Source organism: Anopheles stephensi, unplaced genomic scaffold (genome assembly GCF_013141755.1).
Source record: "Anopheles stephensi strain Indian unplaced genomic scaffold, UCI_ANSTEP_V1.0 ucontig291, whole genome shotgun sequence".
Lineage (NCBI taxonomy): Eukaryota > Metazoa > Arthropoda > Insecta > Diptera > Culicidae > Anopheles > Anopheles stephensi.
In genome coordinates, this window is record NW_023405226.1 from 54,824 (window position 1) to 69,743 (window position 14,920).

The following is a 14,920-nucleotide window of genomic DNA, read 5'->3' on the forward strand; positions in this document are numbered from 1 at the left end:
GTAATTGGGAGATTGGATGCGCCGCTCTAGCTTGGTGGAAGATTTGTCGCACGATAGGAGATTAGTTCGCAAACCTCAATAAATAGAGTATCATAACTATCTGCAAGTTAACAATCAACAACACACATCCGATTTCTAGTTTTTGGATAAATCCTAGAACTTTGAACCCTTCTCAAGTCGCTCAGCAGCTTCTCCAAAAAAAAAAAATTGGAGGATCTTTTTCGATCTTTTTGGGGCCATCGCGGAGGTAAATTTGCAAGCCAAGTTGTTCAAGAAAAAAAATAGATGGAGAACACTCTAGTATTATCTTCTTTGGCCCTTCTCTCTCGGGAGAAAGGTCTCCTGCTACAATTTCTAGCATCCCAAATTCTACTTTGAATGCCCAATTCTACACAGAAATTAAAATAATATACACCACAACATACAAACGCTCTCACATTCCACTGCCTCGTTGCGACTCGTTCCAGAGTACAGCGAGGATAAGCTTTCCTGGCACGAGCAGAAACTGACGAACGTGAACCAACTGTATCCAAGCGTGAAAAGCTCCACCATCCAAGACCAACATCAGCACCAGCCAGAACACTAACCATCCGGCGACGGGTAAAAATCCAACAAAAAAACAACACACTGTTTTGGAACACAGCAACCGAAAGACTTTTCGTGTCGTAATAATCAAAATGCCGGTTGCCTTTTAAAAAGGCAGCTCGTACGCCACCCGGGCCGCCGGTAGAATCAGGCGAAAACCGGAAAACAATCCTCAGAAATTGCAAAAACTGGTCAAGGGGCCTAACCTCGACTAGGTTCATGTGCACGTTCGATCGCTATAAAACTTCGTGACTGGAAAAAAGGCGGTGGGAGTGGGACAGTGGCGGTGAGGAACTGTTACGAGCTACTTCCGCTTTTGAAACGCCTAACATCTTCAAATCGTTATAGTTTCGATTTTGTGAGTGTGTGTGTTTTTGCCATGTTTTTGTGTCCAGTCGCTTTTCGGTGTAAATGGAGGTAGCAGCAGCTCATTTCCCTTAACATCAAAATGTCAATGACCGGACCAGTGTTGCGGCGCTGGTCAGCCAAAACGGCCGTGGATCATTAGGACAGGATGTCAGGAACCTTTACAAAACCGTGGAAAACAAAAATCAATGTCCACACAACATTCCAGCATTTGCTCTCCAGGGAGAAGGAGAGCAAATAAAAGAACCGGCTCACACACACACAAACGCAAGGGATGGGAAACAAAGGACGAAATGGTCTTAACAATTTTGCCCATTACCTTGAAACGGCCAAACGGCAAAAAGATCGACGACTGCCACGGCCACGGTTTGCGGTTTGTCAAGAATTTAATCACCATCTTCACAACGACAACAGTCCAAAAAAAAGGCTGCCTTTGCCATTTACAGAATGAAATGGATGAGCCCCTTTTTAGTGCGTTTTATTATGCGAAATGTTGTTGATGCTGCCCAACGCCGCCAAGAGACGCAGTAAATCGCCGTCGAGAGAGAAGCCCCCATCCAAGCTTGTCCAAAGACGATCTTGTTCTTCTTCCATCAATATTATTATCCGCACAAACGCTATCCAATAGGCGGGTGTTCACTGTCATCTCCAATTCAGCTAACAACCATCATTTGCGTACAATTTTATCAGGTAGCAAGGATCGGGAACGAAGAAGAGATTCGCCACACCACTTAATCAGTGGTGTATCCTCTCAGCACAACCACACCGTTCGTTAGTGAAATCAGCACTACGGGATGAATCAGCGAAAAATGGCGGCCTTTTTGTAAAACGCTCTTGTGTGTGTGTGTTCTTGTTCTCTGCTTTTGCCATCCACTCGTTGGCTTGCATAAACTGAACCCTCACCAAAGGCGCTTCATTATCGCAGACGGCGCGGCAGGTTTGTCACCCCTGCCGTGGCCAACACACCACGTAACAAAGGCGTTGTAATGAAATCTGCAAACTTCAGCCCCCCCCCCCCCCTCGCCCTTTCCACCCACTGTGCCATTTTGCCAACCGCGTTTGTTAAGCGCACCCCGTTTGTTTCTTACCGGGCGGTGAGCGCCTGAATGTATGCAAAAGGGAGCGCAAATTATTTCTCAAGTGGTTGCCCTTCACGACACTCACACACAGAAATGATCAGAGGTTTGAGTAGAGGTAGGAGGGGATACGGAGCCGGCATGGACATGGCCGAGAAATGCCGCTAGTCAGAATAAATGACACTTCCTTGGAAAGCGCCGCAGCTCCGGCCAAAGGGAGAAGCAGCAATTAATTAGTGCACGAAAGCTCGTTGATGGTTTGTTTTGTTTTTGTTCCCCCGCTCGAGACTGTTCTTCTCTCAGGTGGTGGGCTTCTCTCCGGTCGTTCTGCAACGCAATTCTATTTTGCATTGCCTCTTTTGGTTGAAAGGATCGAATTGCCCGGATGTGCTAGATGCTGCCTTGCGCCAGCACCTTGGAGACCACTCGATCGAGGTTAATTGTAATCGCGCAATCAGCAGCGTGAAGGTAAAAATTGCAATTATTTTATAATGAATCAATGCAGCCTTTGGTCGGGGTCGTGTATGCTCACCTCGCCGTTGGTGCAACAATCTTAGCATAATTGAAACGGCGTACTTAGCTTCGGAAATAGGCAACCACCCCGAAGAGCAACTGCTTATTTGTGATTGGAGCTTACATACAATTAGGATAATTGCTACAGTTGGCATACCGGTGAGCGTCGAAATAATCGGATAATTTTGTGATGCACTTTAATTACACACACATAGTTGAGTTAATTTTTCCCCCACACGTGTCTGAAGGGATCGTGAAAAAATAGGGAACCAAACAAAGCTGTAGCGGTAAAGGGATGAAACAGTATGATAAAGCACACCGGATTCGACGGGCGGTACGATTAGACGACACTAGACTTGTAGGGTGCTTTTATGATGGCAGCAATGGGAGCTAGAATTCACCTGCCAAACCAAAAATCATTGACGAATTGAGATTACAGGAATTCGAGCAAAAAGGAGCTGGTTGGAATGATGCGCGTTTGTTTGGGTTTTTTTTAGGAAAGGGCAGAAAGGAACGTTTATTACCGACGTGTGGAAATGCAGCTGAGAGCTGAGGCTAAAACTGTGTGATATTTAAGAGTATTTACATAGGAAACAATTGCATGTAAGGAAACGATAACAGCAAATCGAAGCAAGGGAGAAGGAGAAAATAGAGATAAAATCAAACAAAACAAAACAAGTGCGTGAAGAAATATATTTGTATCGTACCGAATCACAGATAGATATGGAATCGGTGTCTTAAAAATGGGGCTTTTACTTGGCTTTTGTTTCTATTAAATAGTCACTGTGGAAAGAAAAATTGAGCAAAAGGTAAGTCTTTCATCTGGTGTAATTGGTGTTGTGGACCTTATCAAGTTATTGAATATTTATCGACAGTTAAACAATTAAAAGGGTTCTGAACCTAGTGCTTCTGAGTAAAATGAAGGCGTGAGTTGAATAAATTGCCTACCACCAGGCGCACTGCTTTTTTCACTTGCTGATGAGTCGCAGAATAAATTTAAATACCTGAACACCTATTTTATTATTATAAATGTTTTTAAAATTGATTGATTTAGGTGGTGACTTTAGTACTATGGGGCAACGGTCCACACACAGAAATTAATAAAAAAAATTAGATCAATTTATCCCATTCACTTCAAAGCATAGCTTCAAAATGACGAGTACTATCGATGAAACTTGGTGCTCCTAAGCGGTTCGTTTCCCGATAAGCGTTTTCCAGGGACTAGTCGTACTACCGTTTCTGACTGCTGAACCCCTTTTTCGGGTCACATTCCGCTATTCAGAACGCACCACCATTCTGTTTCAGTGCAGGGTAGAATATTGCGATTTAGGAATTGAATCGTTGGATCGATCAAGATGCGATTCAAAATTCCGGAAGCGTGATCTCGAAGATATGATCTTTGTGGCAAAAGTTGTTTTATTTTAAAATTAAGATTTTTCCGTGCATTAATGAGGTTTCTTTAAGGGTGATTTTCACGACTAAACGAACCACGACCAATTTACATGAAAGTCAGTACACTGTATCTAGATAATGGTACGAAAAAATCGGTACACCTAGTTTGGTCGGCTAATCAAATTTTTACTGAAATTATGTTAGGTGGGTCACTTGCTCCCATGGCTCACTCTATCACAGATGCTCTACGCCGCCCAAGATGTATCCTTGGTTACTATTTTATCAAGCTTTCGTGAGTTTTTTAGTGCTCTGTTGGCTGCACAAGAACCAGCAAAAATAGGAGAAAGTAATATAGCTAAGCAAATGCCCTACTTTTGCAACATTGAAGCACACTTCAGGTGCAACTTCAGTGCAGAAATTCTTCAAACTCAAGGTACATTAGGTCATGAGACTAATGCTGAGTTATAGTACATCGACTCAAGTGACTCTTCACATAATAACAAGAATGTGCACTACTATGTCATTAAATCATAGTAGTTTATCGAATCGAATGCCATAGCAGATGCAGCGACCTTGCTAGTCATATCCAACCGTGTCGCCACCAACAACACATACTGAAACGAACTTGCTTTAGATACGACCACCGGACCAAAGCCGCAGAGAAGACTAGCAAGCCGGCTATGACAAAGAATCTGCTGACGATCGACTACCAATCGCTCTCCTCTGACGATGGTTTACCGACCGAAACATCGCCATTGTCAACTGATCGATTAAAGCCACCGAGACTCAACCGTTACCAAAGTGCTGCCGACGCATATACGAACGAGAAACACCACGAAGATCGACGAGGAAGGAGAAACGGGGAAGGGAATGTAGGGTAAGTAAATGTAGGTTAAAAGTTAAGCTTAAAAGACCAATTTTGGGTTAAGTTTGTCAGTTAAACTTCACGGAGTGCGGTCGTCTCTGTTATAGTGCATAAGAATTCTGAAAGAACCCTTTCACAGATATGACCAGTTAAGCAGTGATTGTTCAGATCAGGCACCAAATATCTAGAAAATAAAATCGGATCTTTGTAAAGATATCCGTTTGATTCTATCATATTCTTCTAGAAGAATGGAATAAGACAGGATGAAGCATTTTTATCACGTTCAGTAAAATCCTTCTCTCTGTGAGTAAGCTGGGAACGTACCACAACGTAAGCAGATTTCTGCATCCAGCTACAAATCAACAGAGTAGCACAGATCCTTAAACCATTCCACCTGGAGTTGAAGGAGGATCATGTTCCGACATAGCAGACACTCCAAAGAATTGTTTTTTGTATGCCACGTGCACCAAATAGTTGTCATCAAAACAAGTCATCTTATGTTTTAGTATACTATACCAAAAATGTAGCTCTATCAACAGCACATCCTTTGATTATACGCAATTCGGACTATTAACAATCATCACACTCAACGCAGCAACGATGCGAAGAACACGAGACCCGAAATTTGTCAGAGACTGCCCCTTATAGTATATTGTACCTGTAGCTGCATAGTAGGTCCAGCGTACGGGGAGGCAGTTTGGACGGGATTTAATCCCCGGTCCTGTCGTGTGAACACCAGACAACCCAAAAAAAAACACAACACACTCATCATAGAGAAGGACTGTCCTTCAAAGCTATGAGCTTCTTCTTCTTCCTCCTTGGCACTACAGCCTCGAGAGGTCTCGGGCCTGCCATATCCAGCTCTCCGTCACTTGATTTTACCCGTAGTAAAGTAGTCAGCCCTGCGTACAGAGAGGCGGTCTGGATAGGATTTGAGCTCCGGTCCTGCCGTGTGAAGACCGGTGCCGTTATCGCCTCGGCCGCTATAATCTTAATATTATATTTAAATATAGTTCATTACATACACTGTCCGGCCATCCTCATTTCAAACCGATACAAACAAACGTCCCCTATCAAGATTAATAAATAATTCACCTTGTTTTACAACTTTCTCGGTAGGTCATGGCATCGAAAATTGGTGTCTCTTTCTGTTTACTATTACTACGCTTCCTTCCTAAAACGGTTCCTCGTGCTTTGCTACCAAAAACCGAACCATCAATTCGGCTGCGAATGATATGATCATTACCGATGCTATCAAGAAAAATCGTTTCTCGCCCGCATCGGTGTGCGACGAGCTCCTAGGCCGTGTATCCTCACGAAGGATAATCAAAACGAACGTTGGCTGAAAGAAGGAAGCCAAGAAAAAAAACCCGAACCAGGCTATCGTGTAACAAATTTTGCCCCACCACCATTACCGCCCGCTAGTTCTGCCTTCCGAACCCCAGCTCAAAGCGTTGGCCTACAGAACCTATCGTCGAAATGTACGACGTCATACGTCCTGATATCTTGATTGAGGTTTTGCCACACTTTGTTAACGCCCACACCGGTCCCACTTCCACTCCTTTGCTACGGCACTAAAGACACGTTTTAGGGGACATATTTTTTAACGAACACGAACAACAAATGCCTCCCGCCCGTCACGGTTCGGTGAACCGAACGGAAGAGCCCTCCGTTTTTTACGTCCGATTTTCCGCAACATCGCGTGAATGACGCGTGCGAACCGTAACACAGGATGCTACGAGCGGGGTTGACCGGACAAACGGAGAGTGACACCGTGTAATGGTGACAATGAACTCGGCTCCGATGTTGAGGTGACCGTAGATGATGGGGAAAGATAGTGTGATGGAATGTTTTGCCCGGAAAATATGCACCGAAAATTGGCCCAAGACATTTTGCGGGGGATAGCACAAGAGAAAAGCGTTTGAATGCTATGGCTTTAGCGTTTCTTCACGTAAACAAACGAAGCGTTTGCCCCGTAAAGTATGCAACGCACGTGCCACGTGTTGGCGTCATGTTGCTAAGAGAACGCTCGCTGAAGCATCGATAAAATTGTCTTAACTTGCACTAATCAATCGTAATTTACTGGGTCATTTGTACTGTCCGGCGGTGGCTTATCTGGCTTAGTGCTAGATGTTTATTTGTTAATTTAATGTTTTTTTTATTATTAAAATTCACCGTACTACGCTAGGCCGCCTTGAAGACAGAACACACAAATAAGAAAACAGGATTCAGAGACGCCAAATCGGGTTCGGCGATCCTCATTGTCGAGTATCGACCTTGGCCGAAGCAACCTCGGTGGGACGTACATGCTGAGCATAGAGAGTAGCGTTGGGGAGTCAATCCGATTGTCGAAAGCTCCCGCTACAAATAGTCTCTGGGCGTTGCAGTTACGCTGGTTCAGTGTTTTGAAGCCCCAGAGGCGGGCATCGTAGTCCAACTGGATCCTCCAGAAAGTGAGTTTGCGCCGGATGGATGCAAAGCCAGGGGACGAGCAGCTATGAGCGATCATACAATGGAGGTTTACCCCAGCAGTGACCGAACCAAGGAGCAGAAGGGCAACTGGATGCATACCGGGTCCGTCAAGTCGCGAGCTAGTTGCTTTAATCAGTTAGTTAACGTTTACTAACTTATCAGGCGCTGCAACTGCTTGGTGGTCTTGGCCTGCTACAACAACCCTCGATACCGCTCGCGGTTTAGCGCCTTTATCTGCCAATCTATTATACCAGCGGCTCTGGCGGACTCATCAACGCCTTCACTCCATCTCAGTTTGGGCCTACCAAGCCTCCTCTGTTCGTGTGGACGGCCTAAAAGGGTGTTACGGGCTGGGTCGTTCGATACCCTGTCTAATGCGCTGAACGATGGTGAGATCTGAGCATTTTCCTCACGAACGCGGCTACGAGGGGTTTTGACAGAGTCCATGTCCATGCGCATTTCGTTCGTCGCGACAGGTGTGAATCCAACTTGTTGAAGAAAGTGATCAATGTTTTAAACCCGGACCAAATAACCTTCACTAACTCTACACAAATAGGAAATCAAACACCAAACAAACACCTAATCATTTGTGTGTAGAAAGCAAACCAGTAAGCAAACTACACAACTCAACCACAATTCCCCCAAGTAATGCACCAACGGGCGATTCTTATCTTGCCAACCTTTCACTAGAACATAAAATGTAGCATTATCGGATTTGTTGCTGTTGAAGTGGGCCGAGTGCAGTGGGACAATTCACGACAAATCAAAATGCGCTTCGATAACACACTTGTCCACCTTTCAAACGTGCCATCAAGCCATTATTAAGTCATCCCAGATTGAACGATGCAATCGGGGATGTTTTTTGCAAATATGTATGCACAAAAAAACGGTCCAAAATACTTAAAGGTGGATATGTTGGATTGATTATCGCCGTAATTGGAGGCGTAAACATTCGCTCAAGTAGGAAGCAGTTAGTTCCTCACATGCGACAGCCCGCTTTCGTTAGTCATTGGCTTTGTTTTTGCGTGGCGTTGTGTCCTCGCCCGCTTCATGGTACTTCAACGACCTAGCCACAATTGTACCACTTCCTGCCGGCAGTAAGCTTTAAACGACGAGGATTCACCGCAAAAACTAGCGATAAGATAGTTGTACAACCACCAATACGGTCAAGCGCAGTTAAGAGACGAACCAGGTGAACGGAATCGAGCGACGATTTTGGAAAATGTCCACCTCAAGCCAGTCATATCGTACACACCTGCCCAAGCAAGACCCTAGCAAATAATTACAGCGAACAAAGTAACACTAAGCAGGAAGGGAGAATGCGAACAATTTACAGTTTGTGTACTTTCTCCAAACAATGACACCGAAGAAATGGGCTCGCACGTTTGAAGGAGTGTGTTGGCCCCCGCCGGTTCGGTTTCGGTACATCCTCACTAATTAAGTGCAACCGCTTCGAAAACAATTATTGGTCTGTTTCAGCACGCGGCCCAAAGGCTTCTCCAAAACTCGTTCATACGCATGGAACGGAACGGTCAACACGGCACTTGAACTCCTCCCGTAGGAGGTACCTCCCGGTATAATGCACGAAATGTGCCTGCCTGGACGTCGTCTGAGAAGCGTAAGCACTTGAACGGCCAGTATCTCTCGATAACGAACCTTCTTCACAGCCAACCGGCGGTTGGATTTTGTCCGCTGGCTATAAAAATGATACATCGCCTTTCGAACACGTAACAGTTCGTTCGTAACAGTATCCCAGTTCCGACGTGGTCGCAGGATAGGGACAACAGACAAAGAAAAACCTCGGCCGCTAGATCAGTGCAAAATGGTGCGAAGGGTTAATCAAACAGAACTAAGCGTGTTGCTGCTGGCGGTATTACTACTCGCTGAAACAGGCATTGCCGGCGAAACGGCAGCTGTCGGAGCGCTTGCAGAAGGTGCGGAAAAGCGGAAAACGGTAACCCGTTTTTCCGGCGTGCTGTGGGGCATGTGTTTTGCACGGGAAGTCTGGCGCACGAGCTAACCACAAACTATACCATTCGTTTGTCTAGGGAAGAAGGTGGTGTGTTACGTGGGTACCTGGGCAGTCTATCGGCCCGGTAATGGACGGTTCGACATCGAGCACATCGACCCGTACCTGTGCACTCACCTGATGTACGGCTTTTTCGGCATCAACGAGGATGCAACGGTGCGCGTGATCGATCCGTACCTGGACCTGGAGGAAAATTGGGGCCGCGGCCATATCAAGCGATTTGTCGGGCTGAAGCACGTATCACCGACGTTAAAAACGCTGGCAGCGATCGGTGGCTGGAACGAGGGCTCCAGGAAGTTCTCGCAGATGGCGGCCAGTGCCGCGCTACGGAAGCGCTTCATATACGACTGTGTGGCGTTCTGCCAGCGGCACGGGTTCGATGGGATCGATCTGGACTGGGAGTATCCGGCACAGCGTGACGGTAATCCTGCAATCGATAGGGACAATCATGCACAGCTGGTGGAGGAAATGCGAGTGGTGTAAGTGTGTTAAGTGGTTGACTTGAAAGAAGGAGCTATACTAACGCTTCCCTTCTCCGGATATGTTTTGCAGCTTTGACCAGTATGGACTCCTGTTGACGGCGGCGGTAGCGTCGGTAGAGTTTTCCGCCGGTCTGTCGTACGATATCCCGCGTATTTCGAAGAGTTTCCATTTCCTGAACGTCATGGTGTACGATATGCACGGTGCATGGGAGAGCTACTGCGGTATCAATGCGCCGCTGTACCGTGGTTCGGCCGATAAAACGGAAACCGAGCAGCAACTTAACGTGAACGCTAGCATACACTACTGGCTGTCGCAGGGCGCCCCGGCTGAGAAGCTTGTGCTGGGCATTCCACTGTACGGACGAAGCTTTACGCTGGCCAATGCGGAGAATTCACAAATCGGTGCACTTGCTGTCGGTGGCGGAACAGCCGGGCCCTACACACGCCAGTCAGGCGTGATGGGATACAACGAGTTCTGCGAGAAGCTGCAGACAGAGTCGTGGGATCTTCGGTGGGACATACAGCAGCGAGTGCCGTACGCAGTGCGGGGCAATCAGTGGCTGGGGTATGATGATCTTCAGTCGATTCAGTTGAAGGTAGGACCTGGAATGATCTTCAAGGAAACGGCATTATTCAGGTTTACATTATTCCCCTTGTTTCGCTTGTAGGTAAGGTACCTGCTAGACTATGGGTTGGGTGGTGCAATGGTGTGGTCCCTCGAGACGGATGACTTCCGGGGTGTGTGTGGTGGGGGAAATTATCCGCTAATGAGAGAAATCCGTTCCCTGGTGGATGGCGGTGCGGGAAGTCCAACAACTCTACCACCACCTACGGTATCCTCTACGAGCACCTCCACTACTACCTCGACCAACCCGACGACCACCACCACCAGTAATCCGGGTAGTGGAAATCCAGGTACAACGACCAGTAATCCGGGAAGTGGAAATCCAGGTACAACGAGCCCACCTGCTAACGACCGGCCGTGCTCCGGAGGACAGGCAGGATTCGTACCACATCCGAATTATTGCAACAAGTACTACATGTGCCTGACCGGTGATATGTTCTTCGAATTTACGTGCCCTGCGGGAACCCTTTTCGATCCAAATCTGAACGTCTGCAACTGGGCCGACCAGGTAAAGTGTGCACACGAATGAACGAATGTGTAGGCTTAGCTTTTGACGGAATCCTATTATTTATAACGAATAAAATTAAATGAATAACCGAATTTAAGCTCCTCATTGTCAGTATGTAATTTTAAGAACGAAAGAAAACGTTTTTAAAATTCAAATGCCTTTTACCAACGGGAATAACTTCATGAAAGGATTTCGGAAAACTCCGCTTGAAGCAAAACCCTAACACAACCATGGCAGTATAAACGCGCCACACTCAAGCGCTCAACGTCAGAGGAGTTTTGACATGTTTACAAGCATCGGTGTGTGCGTATCTGGCCAGAACACAACACATCGCCTATCGTCGTCAGCTGTAAGAAGTGTGCAAGCGAAAACAATACGCCAGCATTGTGTGGCTGCATAAAGAACCTTCTGATGCGGGCTGCTAACAACGGCCACTTCATGTATCGCTGTTGATTGGCGTTTTACCGTTCGATTTGATATTGATTCGTAGCAAACGCACTTGTTAAGCAGCATTCTGCAGAATGTAGAATCGTGTCAAGTGATTGCGGACCGAACAATCCTTCGTGGCAAGTATTTCGAGCAAGAAGACAAAAAAAAAAGGTAAGGTATCGTCCGCATCAATAAGCGCGTCCGTGAGTCATCGTTGCTAGAATCGAAGAACTTCCTAGACTCCGATTGCTGCTGCTGCTGCGGTATAGAGCCCGCAGCGCTTATCTGCTCATTAGCAACTGGGCGCGTTTTTTGAGTTGTGCGTGTGATTGCGATTAAATGTTTGTTGTGCATTTTGTTGTTGTTTTTGTTTCACAGAAAATCAATCAGCCAACGTAGACAAGAAGCGAAACCCCCACACAGAGAGCACGGGCACACATACTTATCAAGACAGCAGCAGTAGAAGCAGCAGCAGGGGCATTACAAACCAAACAGGGGGAAGAGAACCGCTCTCTTTCTACTGCGATATACGGGTGAATGCAAAGGGCCCGCATACCGTCCACCGGGCGGCAGCTAAGGATGAGCTCGACCTACCCGAATGCACCGATCGGTGTGCGTGTGATAAGCTACCTGTCCGCCAACCTATGTCCCCGGCTGCAGATCAACCGTGTCCTGTGGTTCAAATGTTCCGTCCTTGGCCTTACCTATATCGCCTACACCTGCTACCACATGACGCGGAAACCGATCTCCGTCGTGAAGTCGGTACTGCACCGGAACTGTTCGACCGTCACGCTGCCGCCCGAATTTGTCACACCGGCGGGCGGCGGCAGCAATGATCCGACCGCACCGTCACCATTCCCAACCGACGGCACCTGGTGCGACTACGCCCCGTTCGACCAGCCCGACTTTAATTCGCTGCTCGGTGCGCTAGATTCGGCGTTCCTGTTCAGCTACGCGATCGCCATGTTCTTTGCCGGCTTTATTGCGGAGCGCGTATCGCTGCGCTACTTCCTGGCGCTGGGGATGGCTTTTTCGGGCGTGTTTTGCTACCTGTTCGGGCTGGCCAAAGTGTACGACATCCATGCGCTGTGGTACTTTATTGCGGTGCAGGCGCTGGCGGGCATGTTCCAAACGACCGGCTGGCCCGGTGTCGTCACGATCGTAGGCCGCTGGTTCGGCAAATCGAAGCGTGGCCTTATCTTTGGCATCTGGAACAGTCACACCTCGATCGGGAACGTGCTCGGTACGCTGATTGCGGCCCACTACGTCGAACGGGACTGGTCGATGTCGTTCGTGGTGCCCGGGTTTCTGATGGGCGTGTGCGGGTTCGTGATGTTTCTGTTTCTGGTCGAGCGGCCCGAAATTGTGGACTGCCAGGAGAAGGTGGCCGATTATGCGCACCAGCAGCGCGGTTCGTCGACCGGTTCGAGCTATCGGCGGATGGAAGATTCCGTGAGCGATGAGGAAGTTTCGGCCGTCAACACGGAACAGGTAGGTGGGACGGGACGGCGTGGAACCGGTCCACAACTCCCGGTTGTAAACTAACCGCGCGAAAAGCTAAGCCTTAGACTAATCCTTATTCGTGTTTCTTTTCTTTTTATTCTCTTTCGGCTTTTTTGCTCCATGCTATATGTTTTGCGTTTGAATTTGCATTTGTGTCGCGGGCAGGATAATGCTTCAACGCGAAGCTTACGTGACAGTTATTATTCTGTAAGTGCATGGTGTTTAGTAGTTGGGTAGTTGCTGATGAAGTTGGTAGTAGTTTCGCAGTTGTTTGTAACCGGTCAGGCATTTTAATTACAAAATTTGAGTTTTGCTCTGTATGTGGGTTAGAAAAGCAGAAGCAATTTTCATTATACAAACCCCAGTTTCTCATACTTTACCTTCAATTGGCAGGAAATCAACGAACGTACACCGATCATTGGAAGCATCAACCGAGCACCGCCGCATCAGGATGCGATCGGCTTCTTCGGTGCGCTGCGCATTCCGGGTGTGGTCGAGTTTTCGCTCAGTCTGTTCTTTTCCAAGCTCGTCAGCTACACATTCCTCTTCTGGCTACCGTTCTACATACAACACTCTAGTAAGTAGCATCCCTTCAAAACATCGTGCATCGATAGCTGAACTTTGAACTTGCCTTTTCAGCGTCGATGGGTGCTAAACTGTCGGCAGATGTATCGACCGTGTTCGATATCGGCGGTATTGTCGGTGCGATTGCGGCTGGCATGCTTTCCGACGCCAGCGCCATGCCTGCCACCACGTGCACCGGAATGCTGGCAATCGCAGCCCCACTGGTAAGCCGCGCGAGATTGCGCCGTGTTTTAAAAGCAGCCTCTTAAATTCCCCACCCTTTTCCTCCGCAGCTACTTATCTACCGGTGCTGGGGAAGTGTCTCGCTGTCGGTAAACATTCTGCTGCTGTTCATCGTTGGCGTTATGGTGAATGGGCCGTACGCGCTCATCACCACCTCGGTCAGTGCCGAGCTGGGCCAGCACAGTTCGCTGAACGGCAACTCGAAGGCGCTCGCCACCGTAACGGCCATTATCGATGGGACGGGATCGATCGGTGCCGCGATTGGGCCACTGCTGGCGGGCATGGTGTCCGGGTGGAGCAACGTGTTTTACATGCTGGTGATATCGGACGTACTGGCGCTGGCAATGTTGCTGCGAATCAGCAGCAAGGAGTGCTCGCGGCGCAACATCAACCGGCGATACAACGTACGCATCGAGTGATAATAAAGAATAGGCAAGCAAGGAACGGAGAACGAGGCGCACAAACTCTTCAAAAAGTGGTACGTTTTACGTGTGTACAATATTATTATGCCAGCTCTCGTTTAGGGTCTCGTATGTAGAGGCGTGAGGAGGCAGAGAGTCGGAGAGACGGATGGGTAGTGTATATCTTTTATCATTAACCCGCCTTAGTAAGTAAGGCTACTTAGTGTACGTTTAATCGGAAATAAAGCTCTTTACCGGTGGTCTCATCTTTAAAAAAATGCTTTAACACACCGATCGATCTTATCACTGATTCACTGACTTGATTGGAAAGACCGATTTCGTTGCTAAAAAAAGGGGGCGGCGAAATGGCAGCCATGACTTGGTTGGACATGGTTTAGCGTACCTCTTGACGAAGATTACTAGCACAGTCCGTTGATTCACAAGGATAAACAGGTGCTTCCTTGAGGCACTTTCCCCCCCTTTTGAGGCCTGAATGAAGCTCACTTTGGCTATGGAGTCAAGGAAGAGGATTAAGTACACTTAGACACTCACGTTTCGGGCGCTACAACCACCCCTTCACAGTCCTAGCTTGTGGCAAAAGTTATCAATATCGATCACGGTGGAGCGCTGGCTATCCACAAATCCAAGGACTCTATTTTGGGAGCCATCACCAAAGGCACCTCAAATTTGGGGATATCGGGAACATGTTCAGCACATAAACAGTATCGTGGAGGATATGCGAAGCTTTGAAGGAAGAACCCTAAGATTAGCCTAACTTTTTGAAGTTAAACCTATCGAATCCTCGGCCCATTGTTCCCGTTGTAGCCGATGTTGATGCTGGTGTGATAGGAATAACTATTCAGTAAC

The 14,920-nt window shown here is 47.5% G+C and overlaps 3 protein-coding genes across 4 annotated transcripts in view; all 3 read left to right on the top strand.

The window, feature by feature from the left end:
* LOC118516424 overlaps positions 1-3,123 on the top strand; it is a 38,753-nt gene extending 35,630 nt beyond the window's left edge. The window contains exon 9 of the mRNA XM_036062295.1: positions 468-3,123. Coding sequence (XP_035918188.1) covers positions 468-586 — 119 coding nt within the window. The 3' untranslated portion in view covers positions 587-3,123. The remainder of the gene's footprint in view (positions 1-467) is intronic.
* A 5,861-nt stretch (positions 3,124-8,984) lies between these two features.
* LOC118516432 (chitotriosidase-1-like) lies at positions 8,985-11,010 on the top strand. Its single transcript, XM_036062311.1, has 4 exons — positions 8,985-9,203; positions 9,318-9,777; positions 9,851-10,376; positions 10,449-11,010. Exons 1-4 carry the CDS (start codon positions 9,092-9,094, stop codon positions 10,932-10,934), a joined length of 1,584 nt encoding a protein of 527 aa, XP_035918204.1. The 5' UTR covers positions 8,985-9,091; the 3' UTR covers positions 10,935-11,010.
* Positions 11,011-11,208: 198 nt separating this feature from the next.
* Positions 11,209-14,347, top strand: LOC118516430 (glucose-6-phosphate exchanger SLC37A2-like). 2 transcript variants are annotated; one of them, XM_036062307.1, is made up of 6 exons: positions 11,214-11,513; positions 11,721-12,833; positions 13,011-13,052; positions 13,239-13,422; positions 13,485-13,633; positions 13,703-14,347. In XM_036062307.1, the coding sequence occupies exons 2-6, from the start codon at positions 11,880-11,882 to the stop codon at positions 14,069-14,071; spliced, it is 1,698 nt and encodes a 565-aa protein (XP_035918200.1). In that variant the 5' UTR covers positions 11,214-11,513; positions 11,721-11,879; the 3' UTR covers positions 14,072-14,347. The 2 variants fall into 2 exon arrangements, with proteins under 2 accessions (XP_035918201.1, XP_035918200.1); XM_036062308.1 differs by lacking the exon at positions 13,011-13,052 and having other exon boundaries at positions 11,209-11,513.
* Positions 14,348-14,920: the final 573 nt, after the last annotated feature.